The 25,223-nt window shown below is 37.2% G+C and overlaps 1 protein-coding gene across 1 annotated transcript; it reads right to left on the bottom strand.

Annotated features, from left to right (window-relative positions):
• Positions 1-9,014: 9,014 nt before the first annotated feature.
• Positions 9,015-9,980, bottom strand: LOC109562590 (olfactory receptor 13F1-like). Its single transcript, XM_019965622.2, has one exon. It carries the CDS (start codon positions 9,954-9,956, stop codon positions 9,015-9,017), a length of 942 nt encoding a protein of 313 aa, XP_019821181.2. The 5' UTR covers positions 9,957-9,980.
• Positions 9,981-25,223: the final 15,243 nt, after the last annotated feature.

The raw sequence follows: 25,223 nt of genomic DNA, 5'->3' as shown, positions 1-25,223 counted from the left end.
CACTGGGATGAGCCCTATATTTCAGTCTGTTGCAGGTTTGATTCTTTGAAAACTTTGACCTATGCCACCAAGGTTTTAACACATGTCTGTATGTACATGGTCCTGCTTCTGTTGTCTCAGGCAATTCCTTAGCATCTTATTTTTTCCCCCACAAAGCAAAGGGTGCTAGCATCTCAAATGCATTTTTATATCAAACTGAATGCTTTATTTATAACAATTGATTAAAATTATTCTTTCCATTGCCATATCAAAAGTTGGTGCTATGTTGCTTCAATTTTGACAAGTTTGGCTTATGTTGATGAATGCCTGAAAAATTAACAGTTTTAAAACTAATCTGCCCTCCCAAGAAACTGAGAAGTCTCAGAAAGATTGTATGTTTATTGTCTTGTGATATCCCTGGAAGAAGGCATGGTACCTCACTCATGTATTCTTGCCTGGAGAATCCTGGCAAGGATTCTGGCAGGCTACAGTCCACAGGGTCGCAAAGAGTCGGACATGATTGAAATGACTTAACATACACGCATACCTTTTGTGATAAAATAATAGATATTTTATAAATTTTTTAAAAATGGAAGACAATAGGGAAGATATTGTTAGCAATGTTGATACCTCCTACAGGTGACCACCATTAACATTTTTATTATTTGTGTTATTAACTTGGAGGCATAAAATTAATCGTTTTAAGGTTGATTTATTTTGATGCACCATATGCACTTGAAATTGCTATTTTGAAAAAAAAATAATGTGTATCCAACTCATTAGGTTTCATAGAATAAAATCTAGACAAACGACTATAGCAGGCAATATGATTTTTTAGTTTCTCTTTTTAAATTATATGCCCTCCCTCCCAAATCATATTACCTGCTGTCAATGTCACTGTAAATGTTTCCTCAAATGTTTGCAGCTCTGGCTTGTGTGTGCATGTGTGTGTATACATAGATTATAAACTTTGAATTTTGAAAATCTTCAAATAATAAAAATAAAGCTATGTAATGGAACTTCATGCACTAATCACTCAGTTTAAAGAACTGTTAGTTAATTGTTACATTGATATCTAAACCCACTCAGTTCCTTTCTCCAGGTTTTTTAGTAAATATTGGATACATATGTGAGTGTAAATAATTTTGTATTTTGAAATACTTCAGACTTATAGAAAAGTTTCAAAAATCACAGAGAGAATTTTCTTTGAGCTTTCACTGAGAATCTACAGATATTACATCTTACCACATTTGCCTTATCATTTCTTCATATATTTATATATGTATATGTACCTGGTGGGCTGCCGTCTATGGGGTCGCACAGAGTCGGACACTACTGAAGCGACTTAGCAGCAGCAGCATATATGTAAGAGTATAAATACATATACAGAGAACTGTTTGAGAGTGAGGTACATATACTATGACTCTTAACCCCTAAATATTTCATTCAGTTTTTACCATAAACTGAATATAACTGTTGACATGAAGAAAAAATACTTTTTAACTTAGCAGTCAGCTAAACACTGACCCTGAGCCTTGGCTTACCACCTATGTTTGTGTGGTCTATGAGCTAGAAATGATTTTTAAATTGTTGAAAAATTTTAAAAAATATATAATTCTTTATCAGTTCAGTTCAATTCAGTTCAGTCACTCAGTCGTGTCCAACTCTTTGTGACCCCATGAATCACAGCACGCCAGGCCTCCCTGTCCATCACCAACTCCCGGAGTTCACTCAAACTCACGTTCTATGAGTCGGTGATGCCATCCAGCCATCTCATCCTCTGTCGTCCCCTTCTCCTCCTGCCCCCAATCCCTCCCAGCGTCAGAGCTTTTTCCAATGAGTCAACACTTTGCATGAGTGGCCAAAGTACTGGAGTTTCGGCTTTAGCATCATTCCTTCTAAAGAACACCCAGGACTGATCTCCTTTAGAATGTACTGGTTGGATCTCCTTGCAGTCCAACGGACTCTCAAGAGTCTTCTCCAACACCACAGTTCAAAAGCATCAATTCTTCAGCACTCAGCTTTCTTCACAGTCCTACTCTCACATCCCTATATGACCACAGGAAAAACAATAGCCTTGACTAGGCGGACCTTTGCTGGCAAAGTAATGTCTCTGCTTTTGAATATGCTATCTAGGTTGGTCATAACTTTCCTTCCAAGGAGTAAGTGTCTTTTAATTTCATGGCTGCAGTCACCATCTGCAGTGATTTTGGAGCCCAGAAAAATAAAGTCTGACACTGTTTCCACAGTTTTCCCATCTATTTGCCATGAAGTGATGGGACCAGACCCCATAATCTTCGTTTTCTGAATGTTGAGATTTAAGCCAACTTTTTCCCTCTCCTCTTTCACTTTCATCAAGAGGCTTTTTCGTTCCTCTTCACTTTCTGCCATAAGGGCGGTATCATCTGCATATCTGAGGTTATTCATATTTCTCCTGGCAATCTTGATTCCAGCTTGTGCTTCTTCCAGCCCAGCATTTCTCATGATGTACTCTGCATAGAAGTTAAATAATATATTTAACTTATACAGTTAAATATACAATTTATATGTGACAATATACAGCCTTGATGTACTTTTCCTATTTGGAACCAGTATGTTGTTTCATGTCCAGTTCTAACTGTTGCTTCCTGACCTGCATAATTCTTCATGGCCCCTGACAATTATATGAATTTCAAATTTTTATTTGGTGATTATTATAGACTCATAGAAAATTGTAAACATAGTATATAGAGTATCATGTATAGTTCACTTCACTTCCCCTAATTGTGATACCTTATTACAATAAGATATTAGTGTTAGTATTATAATATCACAACCACAAAATTGATATTAGTTCAATACTCTTAGCTACACTGCAAAACATATTAAGTTTTTACCATTTTCCCACATATTCATATGTCTCTGTGTGTAGTTCTATACACTTTTATCTTATATGTAGATTCTTGTAACCACCACCATAATTGAAATATATACCTATTCTCTAACTATCAGGAAACTCCCTGTTGCTACTCAGTGATGGTTAATTTTGTGTGTCAGTTTTGAGTTATGCTATGCTCTTATTTGGTCAAGCATTAGTTTAGATGTTGCTGTGAGGTAGTTTTTAGATGTGATTGACAGTTAAACAGTAGACTTTGAGTAGAACAGATTTAGATGCGTTTTCAATCCCTGGGTTGGAAGATACCCGAGAGTAGGAAATGGCAACTTAATCTAGTATTCTTGGCTGTCAAGTTACATGAACAGAGGAACCTGGTGGGCAGCAGTCTATGGGGTCACAAAGAGTTAGACATAACTGAGTGACCGAGCATATGCACACGGAGAACAGATTACTCTTTGTAATGGGGGTAGACTTCATCCAGTCAGTTAGCCTTAAAAGAAAAGACTGAGGTCCTCAGAAATGGAAAGAATTCTACCTCCAGACTGTCTTCAAATATAAGATTGCAACACTGACTCTTGCTGGAATTTCCAGCCTGCTAGCCTTCCTTGCAGATTTTAGACTTACACATCCCAACAATCACATAAGCCAATTCCTTAAACTCTTTCTCCCTCTCCCTACCTGCTCTCTCTCAATTTCACTGACTTTCTCTCTAACTTTATCTGATCTCCTTCAGAATGGACTGGTTGGATCTCCTTGCAGTCCAAGGGACTCACAAGAGTCTTCTCCAACACCACAGTTCAAAAGCATCAATTCTTCAGCATTCAGCTTTCTTCACAGTTCAACTCTCACATCTATACATGACCACAGGAAAAACCATAGCCTTGACTAGATGGACCTTTGTCGGCAAAGTAATGTCTCTGCTTTTGAATATGCTATCTAGGTTGGTCATAACTTTCCTTCCAAGGAGTAAGCGTCTTTTAATTTCATGGCTGCAGTCACCATCTGCAGTGATTTTGAGCCTCCCCAAAATAAATCTGACACTGTTTCCCCATCTATTTCCCATGAAGTGATGGGACCAGATGCCATGATCTTCGTTTTCTGAATGTTGAGCTTTAAGCCAACTTTTGCACTCTCCTCTTTCACCTTCATCAAGAGGCACTTTAGTTCCTCTTCATTTTCTGCCATAAGGGTGGTGTCATCAGCATATCTGAGGTTATTGACATTTCTCCTGGCAATCTTGATTCCAGTTTGTGTTTCTTCCAGCCCAGAGTTTCTCATGATGTACTCTGCATATAAGTTAAATAAGCAGGGTGACAATATACAGCCTTGATGAACTCATTTTCCTATTTGGAACCAGTCTGTTGTTCCATGTCAAGTTCTAACTGTTGCTTCCTGACCTGCATACAGATTTCTCAAGAGGCAGGTCAGGTGGTCTGGTATTCCCATCTCTTTGAGAATTTCCCACAGTTTATTGTGATCCACACAGTCAAAGGCTTTGGCATAGTCAATAAAGCAGAAATAGATGTTTTTTCTGGAACTCTCTTGCTTTTTCCATGATCCGGCGGATGTTGGCAATTCGGTCTCTGGTTCCTCTGCCTTTTCTAAAACCAACTTGAACAACTGGAAATTCACAGTTCATATATTGCTGAAGCCTGGCTTGGAGAATTTTGAGCATTACTTCACTAGCATGTGAGATGAGTGAAATAGTGCGGTAGTTTGAGCATTCTTTGGCATTGCCTTTCTTTGGGATTGGAATAAAAACTGACCTTTTCCAGTCCTGTGGCCACTGCTGAGTTTTCCAAATTTGAGGGCATATTGAGTGCACTACTTTCACAGCATCATCTTTCAGGATTTGGAATAGCTTAACTGGAATTCCATCACCTCCACTAGCTTTGTTCATAGTGATGCTTTCTAAGGCCCACTTGACTTCACATTCCAGGATGTCTGGCTCTAGGTGAGTGATCACACCATCTTGATTATCTGGTCATGAAGATCTTTTTTGTACAGTTCTTCTATGTATTCTTGCCACCTCTTCTTAATATCTTCTGCTTCAGTTAGGTCAATACCATTTCTGTCTTTTATTGAGCCCATCTTTGCATGAAATATTCCCTTGGCATCTCTAATTTTCTTGAAGAGAGCTCTAGTCTTTCCCATTCTGTTATTTTCCTCTATTTCTTTGCATTGATCGCTGAGGAAAGCTTTCTTATCTCTTCTTGCTATTCTTTGGAACTCTGCATTCTGATGATTATATCTTTCCTTTTTTCCTTTGCTTTTTGCTTCTCTTCTTTTCACAGCTATTTGTAAAGCCTTCCCAGACAGCCATTTTGCTTTTTTGCATTTCTTTTCCACAGGGATGGTCTTGATCCCTGTCTCCTGTACAATGTCACGAACCTCAGTCCATAGTTCATCAGGCAATCTATCAGATCTAGTCCCTTAAATCTATTTCTCACTTCCACTGTATAATCACAAGGGATTTGATTTAGGTCATACCTGAATGGTCTAGTGGTTTTCCCTACTTTCTTCAATATCAGTCTGAATTTGGCAATAAGGAGTTCATGATTTGAGCCACAGTCAGCTCCTGGTCTTGTTTTTGTTGACTATATAGAACTTCTCCATCTTTGGCTGCAAAGAATATAATCAATCTGATTTCGGTGTTGACCATCTGGTGATGTCCATGTGTAGAGTCTTCTCTTTTGTTGTTGGAAGAGGGTGTTTGCTATGACCAGTGCATTTTCTTAGCAAAACTCTATTAGTCTTTGCCCTGCTTCATTCAGTATTCCATGGCCAAATTTGCCTGTTACTCCAGGTGTTTCTTCACTTCCTACTTTTGCATTCCAGTCCCCTATAATGAAAAGAACATCTTTTTTGGGTGTTAGTTCTAAAAGGTCCTGAAGGTCTTCATAGAACCATTCAACTTCAGCTTCTTCAGCGTTACTGGTTGGGGCATAGACTTGGATTACCATGATATTGAATGGTTTGCCTTGGAAACGAACAGAGACCATTCTGTCTTTTTTGAGATTGCATCCAAGTACTGCATTTTGAACTCTTTTGTTGACCATGATGGCTACTGCATTTTTCCTGAGGGATTCCTGCCCACAGTAGTAGATATAATGGTCATCTGAGCTAAATTCATCCATTCCAGTCCATTTTAGTTCACTGATTCCTAGAATGTCAATGTTCACTCTTGCCATCTCTTGTTTGACCACTTCCAATTTGCCTTGATTCATGGACCTGACATTCCAGGTTCCTATGCAATATTGCTCTTTACAGCATCGGACCTTGCTTCTATCACCAGTCACATCCACAGCTGGGTATTGTTTTTGCTTTGGCTCCATCCCTTCATTCTTTCTGGAGTTATTTCTTCACTGATCTCCAGTAGCATATTGGGCACCTACCGACCTGGGGAGTTCCTCTTTCAGTATCCTATCATTTTGCCTTTTCATACTGTTCATGGGGTTCTCAAAGCAAGAATACAGAACCCCATGAACAGTATGAAAAGGCAAAATGATAGGATACTGAAAGAGGAACTCCCCAGGTCGGTAGGTGCCCAATATGCTACTGGAGATCAGTGGAGAAATAACTCCAGAAAGAATGAAGGGATGGAGCAAAAAAAAACAATACCTGTTGTGTGTTCAGTATGTTCTCAGATTGTGGCAAATTAGTGAAATGAAGAATAAAAGACCATATCAGAAATCATTTAAAATCTTATTCACCTGAAGAAAAGAAAAGCAGAGATATTTAGAAAAAGACATTAATTAGACTTTCAGGTATCTAGTGGTATGGTTAAGTTTCCATTTATTTTGTGATTGCAAATGTAAGCATTGTTTCCTCTGAGTTCACATAAATATATTTGAAAACCATATATGAGTGGGCCACAGTGAGATGTTCCTTAAGACTGTGGAATCAAAGTTGCTTTTTTAGAGGTAAAATAGTAAGTTTTCCACAAGGGGTTGAAGTTACTCATCTGTTTAAACTAATCACCTGCATGAGTGACCCCTCCAAGGATGCTAAATATAAATATTGCAAAGTATGAACTGAATGCTATTGCAGAGAGGCAGGACTGAAATGTGATACAGTTTGGTAAGCTGCTTTCTAATGAATTTGTCTCCTCTTTTGATAAAGAATGTTAAACAATGGAGATTGCTCATAATGGAACACAAAATGATAAAGAAGTAATCAAAATGCAATTTTGGTTTACATATACAATTCTATCCTTGGAAGACAGAAAACAAAACATATTTGGATCATGCAGAAATTTACTCCATCCTGGATCTATTTGTGTAGATAAAATTATTCTTGCTGAAGTGCCTGAAATCTGAGGACCCTCTCTAGGCCTATGATGATTTAACCAGATGGGTTACAAGCCATTTTATTGAGTTTTGTCTCTGGACATCTGGTTGGCCCATCTTTCAGGCATTAATTAGCTCATCCATATCCCTTTAAAACACAGACAAAGTTGTTGAAAAAGATAGCACATGCTGACAGTAGCTGATGAGGCATGAAACTATAGATTTTATTTTTACCCATATAAACAAATAAGATGAATGTGTATAGGCTCAGTGATTGTGATTACCTGGAATCAGTCTTTGTTATAAATGACTGTAGAGTTTGGGTGGTAATAGGGTTAACATTTCTTCCTCCTTTTCAACCAGATAACATCAGATACCATGGTCATTGTTGTCTGATAGTGAAATGAAACTAAGGATGAAAACCCTAATATATTATCCTGCTTTTATTCAATAATACAAATCCCCTTTGGAAGGTTTCTGAATTAATAGAACTGTGCATCTATCTGAGAAACAACAACAACAACAAAAATTCTCATGTATGGTAATGGTACTTGAATTAAGAACACCAGCACAGTTCCTACTTGTTGAATTCTTTTCTCCTACATGGTTCTTTTATGAATCAGTTCACCCTCAACTGAACTGTTTCTCGAAAGCTCTATTCAGGATAGAGCTTTCTGTTATAATTATCTAGGACTGTCTTACCATCTCTAAGTCTAAAATTCAAAGATATTCTGTCAATGCTAGCAAGAGTCACCTTCTCCATAGAATAAAGCCATCACCCACATATACTTAAGGGCATCTCTCTGATAAAGAGGGATTAACGTACATGTATTGGTCTCATAATTTCCCAGCACCAGTGAGGATGGAAAAGGCAAAGAAAAACTAATTAATATGAAATATTGGTGAAAATATGATTTCCGTAATTTTGCTCACATATGTCAAATATATCCATGAATCTTTTCCCACAATATATGTGTACATTAGCAATTTCTTTTGCAGTGTAATCTCTACAAGGTAGGAATATGTTCTTTCTCAGCCTTAACTGGTCAATTCAGCATGTACTAAGAAAAATATGCAACATGGTATATGTGTGTGTGTATTAATGAATTCACTCCCACATTCAGATTACAATATGAGAATACTTTGACCTCATAACCATAGATACTTTAAGGAGCCTTTATAGATCCCCTGAATGCTTTTCCTTTATTCCACTTCAAATGCAAGATTATTGTAAGTCCTTGTCATGATGTCTTCGCACATATACAGGTATTTACTCATCTCCTACATTCACATCCTAAATAAACAAAATCATTCATATGGAAGTTTATTAAATTTTACATTTTAACCTTTAGAGTAGGAAAAGTTCTAAAATTAATGGTATCTTGGTTTTATGAATTATGATGTATTTATACTTTGAACTATATACACATTTATGTAAAATATTACTTCTTCATAATTTCAGACATAATTACTAATCATATGATGATAAGTTATTTCAAAATATCCTAGGCTTAATATCTTACACTTTTGGCATACTAGTTATTGTCATAGTGATGCTAGATTTAAACATTTAGATGATATAGTGAATCAAATATGAAAAACTAAGCAGTCATATAATTTTAACATTATATTAATATTCAGTGAGTGGTAAATACATCTCTAGAAATGTAATTCATTCTTCCTAAATTACTTATTAATATCAAAAATTTTATTTACCAGGTAAATCAAGATATTGGATTTAATATTGAACTCCTTTCAAAACTAGGTGTTTTCCAGGATTTAGTTTATTCCACCTATTTTGCAGTTTTCTGGATAATGTTGGAGATTATACAGATGAGTGTGCTTGCTCTCATATTACTTGAAGACAGAAATTAGGACAATACCAAAGAATTTCCTATCAGCAATTTTTTCACAGCAGCTTTCACCTCTTTGTTTCGTAGACTGTAGATGATAGGATTCAACATTGGGGTTAATGCACCATATACCAAAGCTACAAATTTGTCTATTTCCTGTGAATCTATAGCTGAAGGCTTCAGGTACATGGAAAGAGCTGTCCCATAGAACAAAACAACCACAGACAGGTGGGCTGCACATGTTGAAAAGGCTTTGCTTTGACCATCCACTGAGCTGATTCTCAGGATGTTGGAGAGGATGAATGCATAAGAGATACAAATTAGGAGCATTGGCATGGGAACAAGAAGTATGGTGAATACCAGTATGATTAACTGCGCTTTGGAAGTGTCCACACAAACAAGTTTTAAGACAGCAAGAATCTCACAAGCAAAATGATTGATGACACTCCTACCACACAGAGACAACTGCAACACAAACACTGTTTCCACCAGGGCAGTGAAGCAACCTGTCACCCAGGAGCCAGCTGCAATCTGCACACAAACCCTCTTGTTTATGATAGTGGGGTATCTTAGAGGGTTGCAGATGGCCACGTATCGGTCATATGCCATCATGGACAGGAGCACACACTCGGTAGAGCCCATGGCCAGAGAGAAGTACATCTGAGCAGCACATCCTAAGAATGAGATGGTGTTTTCCCCTGAAACAAAGTTTATCAGCATTGGAGGGAAAGCAGAAGAGGTGTACCAGATGTCTAAACAAGAGAGATTGCTGAGGAAGAAGTACATAGGTGTGTGTAGGCGGGAATCCAAGATAGTGATGGAGATCAGAATCATATTTCCCAGCAAGGTGGTCAGGTACATCAGCAAACACAGCACAAATATGATGATCTCTCCTTTGGGGTAGTGGGAAAATCCCAGGAAGAAAAACATTGTTACAGATGTCCAATTTGCCTGGAACATTTTATTATGTTGAGGTCATTTGTATATACACATAGAAAGATTATCATCACATATTATATATAAACACAAGATCTGCCCCATTTTTATTTTCTGGTATTTTTCCTTCACATCAACTTACAATATGTGCTTAACTGCTTCTCTAGCTTGCTAATAGTATTATTAATATGTATTTGAAGTAATTTATCATCAATAAGGAAAATTTCAAGTAGGGAGTCAAGCAGATAAAGTATCGTCAAGATTTTCTTTTTGCTGTAATACTTTTTAAAGGTAAAGTTGAGAAAGGCCAAGGTTATTACATAAATATCATGAGATCTTGAGGAAAGAAAATCTTATGGATTCTTTCTTTTTCCAAAACCACATCTGTAACTGATAGATGGTGAAGACATCAATTTAACTCTGAACGACTGGGATGATTTTATTCCCATAGTTGGCTAACAGTCTTCTTACTTGGGAGTTTTTCTGCTTTCCACGTTCAGTATCTTCTGCCAAAATAATTTTAGGAGATTCATTTAGTAAAAATGATTTCTGCAACCAAAGATTAATTAACTGAAAATCTTGAAAGTTAAACAAGTCCAGGTTTTCCATCTTAAGCCCAGGAAAATGGTGATAGATATTCTCATGATGGGACATATAGCAACATTTCCTTCATATAGCCAGAATTGCCTTGACATTTGTACTCCAGAAACATCCTCCAAAGGACCATCCTTTCACTCTGTAAGGCAATTTAAGTTTTCTGTTGCTTGTGAAAAGTTTCTAATTCATGCAGCAAATTAAAGTTATAAATCTATTTGCACAGTCTGACAAATTCTGAAACTCCAGGGACAATGTCCCATAGATCCAATTATAGGTAGTAGCTGATCTGCTCTAACTGTTGTGTTATTAAAATAAGAAATAAACATTTTCCTGTCTATGCTGACTTTGGGAAGGGGAACTCTGCTCTGCTCCTAATTGTGCTATTAAATCAGTCAGTCAGGTTTTCAGTTTTCACTGTTTCTTTCTTTCTTTGACTGGCAATGTCGTTGATTGTCTTTCTCATTTAGGCAAGATTCACTGCAAGCATAATGTAAACAGTTGACCAAAAGGGAGAAAAGAGATTGACTGACATCTGGCCCAGAGTCCCATTTCTGACTCACTTGTTCAATTCCTGTAGACCAAGGCTTATATGGTTGCAGGTAAATCACTTAGGTTGACCTGATTGTGTCTAGGAGTAAATGTCAGAAGAGAACTGAACTTGAGGAATACATTCAGAAAAGTTAAATAAATGGAGGCAGTGACTAAGACTGAGGAAAGTTACCAAACAGACTCCCTGTTACATATACAGTACCAAACCACACTTCTGCTTTGGAATTACATTAACTCACATTGAAAAGAAAAGAAATTTAGAACCTCCATGATAATTTCTGCCTGAAAAAGAAATTGCCAAAAATTTGACAAGTTTTCTCATGCTTATGAGTCTGTATTTTTCTCTATCTCCAATAATAGCAATAGCATTTGCTCACATACTTAAGCCAAAAATCTAGAAGTAATCTTTGAGTTATTTCTCCCCCTCTTATTACATACCCAGCCCAGAAGGAAGTCTGTCAGATCTTCCTGAAAAGTACATCTTAGACTTCCAATTTCTACTAATGATGAAGTATCTTGTGTCAGAGTAGCTTAGATCAGACTAACCCTCATGCTACTAACAATTATAAACTCCAAATCAAGTATAAAATAGCAGCTATTTCATGGCACTTAAAAGTGATCAAAGTCAGGCAGAACAGAAGGGAATTCAACTCATAAAAGATATGAACCAGACTGGGTGATATCAACAGGGTTCTCCCCAGTCCATGTAGCAGATGGTACTCAAGCAAAAAGTAACAGCCCTGATCTGAGAAATCAGATCAGGATTTGTGAAATCATTTACCACAGATAAGGACTCAAACCCATGTGCTGGGACTTGAATCCAGCCAAAACCTTGCCTGGCACTTGAACCCACGTGGCTTGGACTCAAACCCGGTCAAAACCCAGAGTACCTGGTTTCAGGAGCTAACGAAGCTCAGGTTCTTAATGTCTCATTGCAGAAAGAATTCAGTGAGAGACAGAGTGATAGGTAAGAAGTGGATTTATTCAGATACAGAGAGAAGCACACTCCACAGAGAGAGAGTGGGCCATCACAGAGGGCGAATGCAGCCCTGAAATTTGGCATGGTTAGTTTTTATAGGCTGTGTAATTTCATATGCTAATAAGTGGGAGGATTATTCCAACTATTTTTGGGAAGGGGTGGAGATTTCCAAGATTTGGGCCACCACCCACCCCCTTGTCTTTAAACAGTGCCTTGAAACTGTCATGGCACCTCTGGATGTGTCATTTCACTTGCTGATTGAGGTCTAGTTTTGTCTGCCATCTTGGTCCCATTTCATTCTAATTGATTTTATGTTGTGTCCTTGGACTACATCATTCTTTCAAACGTTGTGCCCTGCCCCTTTCCCTCCTGTTACATTTGTGGCTGCCAGAGTAGCTGGAAATTTAGGGATAAATCCTGGAAAAGAGGGAACCATTCAGGGGGAACCTAAACTTTGTGTAAAATCTCTCATCTGACTGACCATTGAATTGGGAATGAAGAGAGTGAGTCTTCTTAGAACCCAAGTGAATGCTAAGTCACTTCAGTTGTGTCTGACTTTTTGAAACGCTAGGGACTGTAGCCTGCCAGGCTCTTCTGTCCCTGAAATTCTCCATACAAGAATACTGGAATAGGCTGCCATGCCCTCTTTCAGGTGATCTTCCTGACTCAGGGATCAAACCCACAGCTCTTATATCTCCTGCATTGGCAGGTGGATTTTTTTACCACTAGTGTTGCTTGGGAAGCCCATTAGAATCCAAGGGAAAATGACAATTAGAAGGATAAAGAGTTGAACAGAGATTTAATGAGAAGCTGATAGCAGGGGAGACAGAGTTTGGCATTCAAATACCATCAAAAAGAAAGACTTGGTAAATACTTTTAGATTTCCATCGAAACCCTAGTTGTTTTTCCATGCATCAGACAGACATATTGGCCCAAATAATGGGTGTGGTACTACATGATATTTGCAGTTATATCACACAGAACATTTAAGAAGCATCTTATATCATACCCCAGTGAATTGTGTAGCATATGAAAAATTCTTCAGAGAGTCATGTATTATAGATGAATGTATAACCACAGAAAGGTTTATTTTCTGTAAATGATTCTTTATTTAGTAACACCCTGAAAAGGGCAGTGAATAGATAAGTTCAGTTCATTCCAACAAACATCATTAATCTCTTCTCAGAAATCCAGTTGATAAGGGGCCTATTCCGGATAACCTGCTTTTTTTTTTTTTTCCCCCTCTCCCCAAAGAGATTCCCCTGTTAGAGGAACTGAATAGATCACTGGTAAGTTGCTTTAATTCCTTCATCCTTAAGCAACTGAAAATTTCTGTCATAAGGTTTTTACACTTTACATTGACATTTGTTCCTTGGAAGAAAACTTATGACCAACCTAGACAGTGTATTAAAAAGCAGAGACATTACTTTGCCAATGAAGGTCCATCTAGCCAAAGCTATGGTTTTTCCAGTAGTCATGAACGGATGTGAGAGTTGGACTATAAAGAAAGCTGAGCATTGAAGAATTGATGCTTTTGAACTGTGGTGTTGGAGAAGACTCTTGAGAGTCCCTTGGACTGCAAGGAAATCCAACCAGTCCATCCTAAAGGAAATCAGTCCTGAATATTCATTGGAAGGACTGATGCTGAAGTTGAAACTCCAATACTCTGGCTACGTGATGTGAAGAAATGACTCATTTGAAAAGATGCTGATGCTGGGAAAGATTGAAGGGAGGAGGTGAAGGGTATGACACAGGATGAGATGGTTGGATAGCGTCACCGACTTAGTGGACATGAGTTTGAGTAAATTCAGGGAGTTGGTGATGGACAGGGAGGCCTGGTGTGTTGCAGTCCATCAGGTCACAAAGAGTCAGACACGACTGAGTGATTGAACTGAACTGAAAAACACAGATTGAAAGAAATTAAAGAACCATACTGTAACCCAAAAAACCCACTATAAGTTTTAAAATTAAATTTAGCTTAAAAGCTAATAGATGGAATACAATGGAATAAAATAATAATTTAAAACTTCACCCAAAAATATAGAAATAGGAGAAAACAGATAAGAAAAATGGGAGAGACAGATAGAAATCAAATAGTAAAACAATGGATTTAAACTAAAACATATTAATCATTACATTAAATATAAATACTAAAAACTCCAGTTGAAAGACAGAGATGATGTGACTGGATATAAAAAAGGAAGATACAACTTTGTTGTTTTTAAAAGTACACTTTGTATAAAGATACAGAGAGGTTGAAGTAAAAAGATAAAGTTATAACAATCAAAGACTAAATGAAAGCTGGGATGGCAGGCAAATTCACTTCAAGAAATAGAGTATTGCCAGAAATAAATGATAAAATGGTCAAAGCATTAAGAAAACATCAAAATAAAAGCTAAATATATATGTGGATAATAGCATAGCTTCAAATCTACAAAGCAAGAATCAACACAGCTAAAGGGTAAATAGACAAATCTATGATTATATTGGAGAAGGCAATGGCAACCCACTCCAGTACTCTTGCCTGGAAAATCCCATGGATGGAGGAGCCTGGTAGGCTGCAGTCCATGGGGTCGCTAAGAGTCAGGCACGACTAAGCGACTTCACTTTCACTTTTCACTTTCATGCATTGGAGAAGGAAATGGCAACCCACTCCAGTGTTCTTACCTGGAGAATCCCAGGGACAGAGGAGCCTAGTGGGCTGCCGTCTATGGGGTTGCACAGAGTTGGACATGACTGAAGCGACTTAGCAGCAGCAGCAGCATGATTATATCGTGAAAATTTTAATACTTCCCTTCAATAATTGGTAGAGTAAGTAAATTAGAATTTAGTGTGAATTTAGAAAATTGAAAAATATTGTCAAACAAATTGATTCATTAAAATTTATAAAACACTATTCAAAAATTGCAGAATATATAATTTTTTCAAGTGAATATGGAATATTCACCAAGATACATATATGCTTGTTCAAAAAAAACTCAATACATTTCAAAACACTGAAAATATATAGATGTTTTCTGACCACAACAGAAATAAATTTTAAGCGAATATAAAAATAATACCTAGAAAACGCCAAAATACTTGTAAATTAAGCAGTGTACTTCTAAATAATGTTTCAAGCAAGAAATCACAAGGGAAACTCAAACATATCTTGAGTTAAATGATCATGGAAATAGAATATGTCAAAATTTGTGGGATGCAGCTAAATCAGTGTTTAGACAGAAAGGAATAGTATTAAATGACTAGACTAGGAAAGAAGAAAAGTTTTAGGTCAGCTACCTGAAATTTCAACTAAGGCTGGAAAAATAAGACTAAAGTAACTCAAAGTAAGTAAAAGGAAATAATAAAGAGCAGAAATAAATGATTAGAAAGCAACACCCCCCCCACCAAAAACAGAGAAATTAACAAAGCCAGAAGTCAGTTAGTTGAAAAGATTAATGAAGAGGATAAACCTCTAGCTAACTCATTAAGAAAAATATGTGAAAGCACAAATTAAACACTTCAGGAATAAAAGAGGAGATACTACCACAACCTGGATAGCTTTGGTAGTGAATTTTGTCAATGTAAAGAGTAAACAATATTAATCTTTCAGAACCATTTATATGAACTCAGAAAAGAAGATAAACTTCCAGCTATCAGGAGAGAACACCTATGAGTCTTTTTTATGAGGTCATCAAACTCTGGTAATAGCAAAACCTGATGAGAATATTATGGTCAAAGCAAATTATAGTCCAGTATTACTAGCGGCTATAGACTCAATAACTATCAATAAAATATTAGTAAATAGTATCCACCATATCAAAAGGGTATCAAAAGGATATATCATGAACAAGAGGGTGTTATACAAAAGAGGAAAGGTAGGTTTAGTATCTGAATATAGCCAATTAATTTTATCACTTTAATAGAATAGAGGAAAAATTCTTATGACCATGTCTATAAATGCAAATAAAACATTTTCACAAAAATTCAAACTTATGAAAGTAAAATCTTACAAAATCTCTCTGCAAACTAACAGTAAAAGAATACTTTAAAAAGGACCTCAGCAATATAATAAAACAGGAGTTTTCAGAGCTTGTCCCCTCACAGAAACATCAGTTTGAGTAACTATCTACAGATGAAAATACCTTCACAAGAGTTAAGGATTCCAAGCGAGAGATTAAAGATTGGAAAACCTTCTGAATTTCCATTGAAACTCAGCACATAATTAAGAAAAGATCTATTAAAGAGAGTAAAATGACTGTTTCTCATCATCTATGTCATCCTTCTTCTAAGACCTAGCAGTGCAGTTCATAGAGAGACTCCCAGTTCATTGAAGAAGAAAAGTGTGTACCTGACTTTGCCATGGAACCCAGGACCAGGCTTACCCCAGTGAACTCTGGCACCAGGCTAGCTCCTGTTGTCCAAGGCTCCAGGCTTCCCCGTCCAGATCTAGGCTCCTGGTCATCACCATGCCAGTCCAGGCTCCAAGGTTCCAGGGTCCAGTTCAGCCCCTGTGGACCCAAGCTCAATACCTGCCCCTGGTGACCCAGCTTCCAGGCGTACACTAGGTTCAGCTGTCACCTGCAGCCCCAGGATCTGGACCATCCACGGCTGATAATTTTGATAAATGCAGAAAAGTGTATTTGACAAAATTCAACACACTTCTATGATAAAAACTTTTGACAAATTCCCTTGTGGAGCTTCCCTTTTGGTTCAGCTGGTAAAGAATCTGCCTGCAATGTGGGAGACCTGGCTTCGATCCCTGGGTTGGGAAGATCCCCTGGAAAAGGGAAAGACTACCTACTCCAGTATTTTTGCCTGGAAAATTCAGTGGACTGTATAGTCCATGGGGTTGCAAAGAGTCAGACATGACTAAGCAACTTTCACTTATCACTTCACTTTGACAAATTATAAGAAATGTACCTAAACATTATAAAGGCCATATATGACAAGCCCACAACTAACTTCATAACCAAAGATGAAAAGTTAAAAGCTTTTCCTTCAAGATAAGAAACAAGACAAATGTTCCCACTCTTGCTACTTCAATTCAATATAATGCTAGAAGTTTTAGCCAGTGTAATTAGAAAAGAAGAAGAAATAAAAGGTATCCAAATTGAAAAGGAAGGAGTAAGATTGCCTGTGTCTGACACTTGTACATATAAAACCCTAAAATCTCTGGCAAAAAAAGAAAAAGCAGAACTAATAAACAATCTCAGTAAGTTGCAAGATACAAAAATCAGCACACAAAAACCAGTTGTATTTCTATACACTAACAATTAGCATGAAAAGATATTAAGAAAACAATTTATAATAGTATCAAAAGTAATAAAATACATATGAATACACTTAATTAAGAAGGTGAAAGATACATACAGTAAAAGTTACAAGACACTGATGAAAGAAATTAAAAAAGACAAATGAATGGAAAGATATTCTATGCTCATAGATTAGAACAACTAATATTGTTAAAATGTCATACCACCCCAAGAAATCTACAGATTCAGTGCATCCCTACTAAAATTGTGATGACAGTTTCCACAGAAATAAAAAAGGCAATCCTCCTGACCCAGGGATCAAACTCAGGTCTCCCACATTGCAGGCAGATGTGTTAACCCCTGTGCCACCAGGGAAGCCCCCATACAGAATCACAAAAGACCTCAAACAGCCAAAACAGTCTTGATAAAGATCAAATCTGGAAGTATCACACTTCCTAAATTCAAAATATACTATAAAGCTGTAGCAATTAAAACAGTATGACACTGGTGAAAGTGAAAGTTGCTCAGTCATGTCTGACTCTTTGCAACCCCATGGACTATAACAGTCCCTGGGATTCTCCAGGCCAGAATACTGGAGTAGGTTGCCATGCCCTTCTCCAGGGGATCTTCCCAACCCAGGGATTGAACCCAGATCTCCTGCATTGCAGGCAGATTCTTTACCAGCTGAGCCACAAGGGAATAAATAGACAAATTGACCAATGGAAGAGAATAAGAGACCAGAAATAAATCCATACTTTTATAATTTATAATCAGTTAATCTTTAACAAAAGTGCCTAGACTATAGAAATAGTCTCTTCAGGTAAATGGTGTTTGTAAAACTGGATAGACACATGTAGAAGAACAAAATCAGAAAGATTTTATTCTTTTATTCTTCTTTTACAAATGGTGTTTGTAAAACTGGATATACACATGTAGAAGAATAAAATCAGAAAGATTTTATTCTTTATTCTTCTTTTCATTATCTCATACCATCTACTAAAATCACCTTAAAATGGATTAAAGGCTTAAATATGAGTTGAAACTATAGAATTACTAGTAGGAAACAGGAGAAAAGCTTTCTGACGCTGGCCTTGACAATGACTTTTGGTTATAAGTCCAAAAGCACAGGCAAGAAAAGCAAAACTGGGCAATTCAGCTGGCACCAAACTAAAATGTTTCTGTCCAGCAAAGAGAATAATAGAGTGAAGGGTAAGACTACGGAATGGGAGAAAATATTTGTAAACCATATATATGGTAATGTCTAAAGGAATTTGAACAACTCAATGGCAAAAAAATAAATACCCCGTTAAAAAAATCGGCGAAAGACCTGAATAGACATTTTCCAAAGAAGATATACAAATAGCCAATAGGTACTTGAGAAAGAAAATGCTCAACATAACTAATCATCAGGAACATGTATATCAAAACTACACTGAGATATCACCTAACATCTGTTAGAATGGCTATTATAAAAATAAAATAAAATAAAATATTGGTGAGGATGTGGAGAAAAGGGACCCTGGTACACTATCGGTGAGGGTATAAATTAATACTACTATTATGGAGAGCAGTATGGAAGTTCCTCAAAGAGTTACAAGTAGTACTACCATCTGCTTCTGGGTATATATTTAAAGGAAGTGAAATCAGTATCTCATAGAGGTATCTCTCTTCCCATGTTCACTGTAGCATTATTCACAATAGCCAAGATAATGGAATCAACCTAAGTGTCTATTGATATATGAATGGAAAGAAAATGTGGTATATTCATAAAATACTATTCAGCTTTAAAACAGAAGAACATCCTGTCACATGCTACAGTAAGGATGAATCTCAAGGATATTACACTAAGTGAAATAAGCCAGACACAGAAAGACAAATGGTACAAGATCTCATCTATATGTGGGTTCTAAAACAGTTGAATTCATAGGATAATAGAATAGAATGATGCTAGGGGTTCAAGATTAGAGAAATACGAAGAGATTTTTGGTAAAATGGTACAGAGTTTTAGTTATGCAGGATGAATAACTTCTGGAGATCTAATGTACAGTATGGTGAGCATAGTTAATAATACTATATTTTACACTTGAAATTTTTTAAGAGAGTAGATCTTAAATGTTCTCTCCATATACCCTCAAAAATAACTATGTAAGGTGATGGATATGTTAATTAATTTTATTTTGATAATCATTTCATAGTGTATATACATTTTAAAATATCACATTATGCATCATAAATATATATACTTTTTGTTTGTCAATTGTCAAAGCCAGAGGAAAAAAATAGTATGCAACAACAACAACAAAGGATACTTCCAAAACATAAAATGGACATCTGTGGAAACTTCAGCTACCATAAAATATAAGAAAAGAAGAGCTGAAGTTTTTAATTTTGAATACCATGACATTTGAAATATTCCCTTATGGCTGTTGATGTTTTTCAGCTCAATTCAGTTCAGTTCAGTTACTCAGTCCTGTCCGACTCTTTGCGAACCCATGGACTGCAGCACACCAGGCCTCCCTATCCATTGTCAACTCCCAGAGTTTACTCAAACTCATTTCCATTGAGTCAGTGATGCCATCCAACCATCTCATCCTCTGTCATCCCCTTCTCCTCCTGCCTTCAATCTTTCCCAGTAACAGGGTCTTTTCAAATGAGTCAGTTCTTCACATCACGTGGCCAACGTATTGGAGTTTCAGTTTCAGCATCAGTCCTTCCAATGAATATTTAGGACTGATTTCCTTTAGGATGGACTGGTTGGATCTCCTAGCTGTCCAAGGGACTCTCAAGAGTCTTCTCCAACACCACAGTTCAAAAGCACAGTTCAAAGGTTGATGTTTTTGGGTCCTATCTAAAAATCTTTGTATTCCCTAGGATAAAAATGATATTCTGTGTGCCCCACAAGAAATTTTATTGATAGAATGTTTATGTTTAGGTCTGTTACCTACCTCTAATTGATTATTTTATATAGTTTGAGATCTGGATATATACTCGTTCCAGAATTATTTGTTGAAAAACCTATCCTTTCCCCATTGAATTACCTTGACATCTTTGTTAAAAATAAATTGATCAGCTATGTGTGGGTTCCTTTCTGTACATCTTTATTCTGTTTATTGACTTATTTGTCTTTCTTTGTATGAGTACTGCAAAGACTTGATATTATAGGTTTATAATAAGTTTAATAATGAGTTAGTGTAAATTATCTAACTTGATTCATATTTTTCAAGACTGTTTTGGCTCTTCCAGTTCCTTTACATTTCCATATCAGCTTAGAATCCTCTTGTCAAAAATTTTTGCCTGGATTTTGTATGGAATAACGTTAATCTGTAAGCTGACTGGGAAGAATTGATATCTAAATAACACTGAGCCTTCTAATCCACAATATTTCTGTAGTAGGTCTTCCTCAGTTTCTCTCTGCAGTGCTTTGTAGCTTTCAGTATGAAAGTGTTGCACATCTTGTTAATTTTCTTTCAGCTATTTTATATTTTTAATATATTACAAATGATGTTTTGAAATTTGTTTTCCACTTATTTCTTTGTTGGTGAATAGAAATGCAATTGGTTTGTGGGACTTCCCTGGTGGTCTACTGGCCAAGGTTCCATGCTCTCAATGCAGGAGACCTGGGTTTGATTCTTAGCCAGGGTACTAGATCCCACATGCTATAACTAAGAGTTTGCACGCTGCCACTAAAGATCCCCACATGCCACACCTGAAAAGCCTGCATGCCACAACTTAAAATTCCACATGTCACAACTGAGACCCAGCCCAGCCAAATAAATAAAGAAATATTTTTTTATAAATGAAATGCAATTGGTTTGGGTGATCTGACACACGCAATAGCTTGGTAAGTTCTCTTGTTAATTTTATTAGTTTTTTTGTGTATTTCTTAGGATTTTTATAGTTATTTAAAATACACAATCTGTTTGTGAAAAAGACAGTTTTCTTCTTTCCAACTGTAATGTCTTTTATTTATTTCTCTTGCCTTATTGTACTGCCTGGGACACCCATAACAATACCATACAGAGTGGTTATAGTGAACATTCTTGCCTTGCTCCTTTCTTTTTAATTTTAAAAAATTTATTTTATTTTTTAAGTCAACTAATTTATTTTACTTTACAATATCTTATTGGTTCTGCCATACATTGACTTGAATCTGCCATGAGTGTACATATGTTCCCCATCCTGAATCCCCCTCCCTCCTCCCTCCCCATCCCATCCCTCTGGGTCTCCCAGTGCACCAGACCCAAGCACCATGTATCATGCATCAAACCTGGACTGGTGATTCGTTTCACATATGATAATTTACATGTTTCAATGCCATTCTCCCAAACCATCCCACCCTCACGCTCTCCCACGGAGTCCAAAAGACTGTTCAATACATCTGTGTCTCTTTTGCTGTCTTGCATACAGGGTTATCATTACCTTCTTTCTAAATTCTTCGCAGCACAGTTTATAATAGCCAGGACATGGAAGCAACCTAGATGTACATCAGCAGGCGAAAGGATAAGAAAACTGTGGTACATATACACAATGGAATATTCAGTACAGTTCAGTTCAGTCACTCAGTCGTGTCCGACTCTTTGAGACCGCATGAATCGCAGCACGCCAGGCCTCCCTGTCCATCACCAACTCCCAGAGTTCACCCAGACTCACGTCCATCGAGTCAGTGATGCCATCCAGCCATCTCATCCTCTGTCGTCCCCTTCTCCTCCTGCCCCCAATCCCTCCCAGCATCAGAGTCTTTTCCAATGAGTCAACTCTTCACATGAGGTGGCCAAAGTACTGGAGTTTCAGCTTTAGCATCATTCCTTCCAAAGAACACCCAGGGCTGATCCCCTTTAGAATGGACTGGTTGGATCTCCTTGCAGTCCAAGTGACTCGCAAGAGTCTTCTACAACACCACAGTTCAAAAGCATCAATTCTTCGGTGCTCAGCCTTCTTCACAGTCCAACTCTCACATCCATACATGACCACTGGAAAAACCATAGCCTTGACTAGACAGACCTTTGTTGGCAAAGTAATGTCTCTGCTTTTCAATATGCTATCTAGGTTGGTCATAACTTTTCTTCCAAGGAGTAAGCATCTTTTAATTTCAAGGCTGCAGTCACCATCTGCAGTGATTTTGGAGCCCAAAAAGATAAAGTCTGACACTGTTTCCACTGTTTCCCCATCTATTTCCCATGAAGTGATGGGACCAGATGCCATGATCTTCATTTTCTGAATGTTGAGCTTTAAGCCAACTTTTTTCACTCTCCTCTTTCACTTTCATCAAGAGGCTTTTTAGTTCCTCTTCACTTTCTGCCATAAGGGTGGTGTCATCTGCATTACTCAGCCATTAAAAAGAATACATTTGAATCAGTTCTAATGAGGTGGATGAAACTGGAGCCTATTATGCAGAGTGAAGTAAGCCAGAAAGAAAAACACCAATACAGTATACTAAAAAATTTATTTTATTTATGTATAATTGATTTACAATGTTGTGTTAATGTTTCTGTACAGCAAAGTGATTCAGATATATACATACACTTTCTTTTTCATATTCTTTTCCATTATGGTTTATAACAGGATATTACATATAGCTGTCTGTGCCATACAGTAGGACCTTATTATTTATCTATTCAATATATAACAGTTTAATCTTCTAATCCTAAATTTCCAGTACACCCCTCTCCACTCCCCCACCCGCTTAGAAACCACAAGTCTGTTCTCTATGTCAGTGAACCTGTTTCTGGTTCATGGACAAGTTCATTTCTGTCATATTTTAGGTTCAACAGGTAAGCGATATAATATTTATTTTTCTCTTTATGATTTACTTCACTTAGAAGGATAATCTCTACATTTGTCCATGTTGCTGCAAATGGCATTACTTCATTGATTTTAATGGCTGACTAGTATTCCATTTATATATGTACTGCATCTTCTTTATCCATTTATCTATTGATGGACATTCAGATTGTTTCCTTGTCTTGGCTATTGTGAATAATACTGCTGTGAACACTGGGGTACATGTAACTTTTCTAATTATAGTTTTGTCTGGATATAGGCCCAGGATTGGGATTGCTGGATCATATGGCAACTTTTATTTGTAATTTTTTGAGGAACCTCCATAATGCATTCCACAATGGCTGTACCAATTGGCATTCCCACCAACAGTGTAGGAATGGTCCTTTTCCCCACATCCTCTCCACCATCTGTAGATTTTTTTTTTAATAATGGCTATTCTGACTGGTGTGAGGTGGTGCCTCATTATGGTTTTGATTTGTATTTCTCTAAAAATTAATAGTGTTGAGCATCTTTTCATGTGCCTGTTGTTAATCTGTATGTATTCTTTGGAGAAGTGACTATTTAGGCCATCTGTCTATTTTTGATTGGGTTGTTTGTTTTTTGATGTTGAATTGTGTAAGCTGTTGTATATTTTGGTAATTAAGTTCCTCTTGGTAACATCATTTGCAAATATTTTCTCCCAGTCTGTAGGTTGTTTTTTCATTTTGTTTCCTTAGCTGTAAAAAGTTTGTAAGTTTGATTGGGTCCCATTTCCTTATTTTTGCTTTTACTTCTGTTGCTTTTGGAAACTGACCTTAAGAAAACATTGGTATGGTTTATGTCAGAGACTATTTAGCCTGTGTTCTCTTTTCGGAGTTTTATGGTATCATGTCTTATGTTTAAGTCTTTAAAGCTATTTTCAGCTTATTTTTGTGTATGGTGTAAGAGTGTGTTTTAACTTCATTGATTTACATGCAGCTATGCCATCTCTGGTGTCGCACAGAGTCGGACACGACTGGAGCGACTTAGCAGCAGCAGCAGCAGCATCCAACTTTCCCAGCACTGCTTGCTGAAGAAATTGTCTTTTTTCCGTTATACGTTCTTGCCTATCTTGTTGAAGATTAATTGACCATAGGTGTATGGGTTTATTTCAAGGCTCTCTATTCTGCTCCATTGATCTATATGTCTTTTTTTGTGTGTGCCAATACCACACTGTTTAAATTACTGCAACTTTGTAGTATTGTCTGATATCTGTGAGGGGTCTAATGCCTGCTTTGTTCTTTTTCATCAATTTGCTTTGGTATTTCTGAGTCTTTTATGGAAAGCTTTTGACCGTGTGGATCACAATAAACCATGGAATATTTTGAAAGACATAGGAATACAAGATCACCTCACCTGTCTCTTGAGAAATTTGTATGCAGGTCAGGAAGCAACAGTTAGAACTGTACATGGAACAACAGACTGGTTCCAAATAGGAAAAGGAGTACATCAAGGCTGTATATTGTCACCCTGCTTAATTAACTTATATGCAGAGTACATCATGAGAAATGCTGGATGAAGCACAAGCTGGAATCAAGATTGCCAGGAGAAATATCAATAACCTTAGATATGCAGATAACACCATCCTTATGGAAGAAAGCAAAGAACTAAAGAGCCTCTTGATGAAAGTGAAAGAGGAGAGTGAAAAAGTTGGCTTAAAGCTCAACATTCAGAAAACTAAGATCATGGCATCCAGTCCCATCAGTTCATGGCAAATAGATGGGGACACAGTGGAAACAGTGGCTGGCTTGATTTTTCTGGGCTCCAAAATCACTGCAGGTGGTGATTGCAGCCATGAAATTAAAAGACGCTTACTCCTTGGAAGGAAAGTTATGACCAACCTAGGTGAAGGTGATGAAGGTGAAGTCGCTCAGTCTTGTCCAACTCTCTGTGACCCCATGGACTATAGCCTACCAGGCATCTCCATCCATGGGATTCTCCAGGCAAGAATACAGGAGTGGTTTACCATTTCCTTCTCCAGGGGATCTTCCTGACCCAGGGATCAAACCCGGGTCTCCCACATTGTAGGCAGATGTTTTAACCTCTGAGCCACCAGGGAAGCCCAACCTAGACAGCATATTAAAAAACAGAGACATTACTTTGCCAGTAAAGGTCCATCTAGTCAAAGCTATG

This window comes from Bos indicus, chromosome 8, assembly GCF_029378745.1.
Source record: "Bos indicus isolate NIAB-ARS_2022 breed Sahiwal x Tharparkar chromosome 8, NIAB-ARS_B.indTharparkar_mat_pri_1.0, whole genome shotgun sequence".
NCBI classification, from domain to species: domain Eukaryota; kingdom Metazoa; phylum Chordata; class Mammalia; order Artiodactyla; family Bovidae; genus Bos; species Bos indicus.
The sequence above is the reverse complement of the archived record's forward strand: the minus strand, read 5'-3'. Positions and strand labels throughout refer to the sequence as shown.

What these genes read in the sequence shown, in the direction of transcription:
- LOC109562590 (XM_019965622.2), bottom strand. Translation starts at nt 9,956, where the DNA reads ATGTTCCAGGCAAATTGGACATCTGTAACAATGTTTTTCTTCCTGGGA.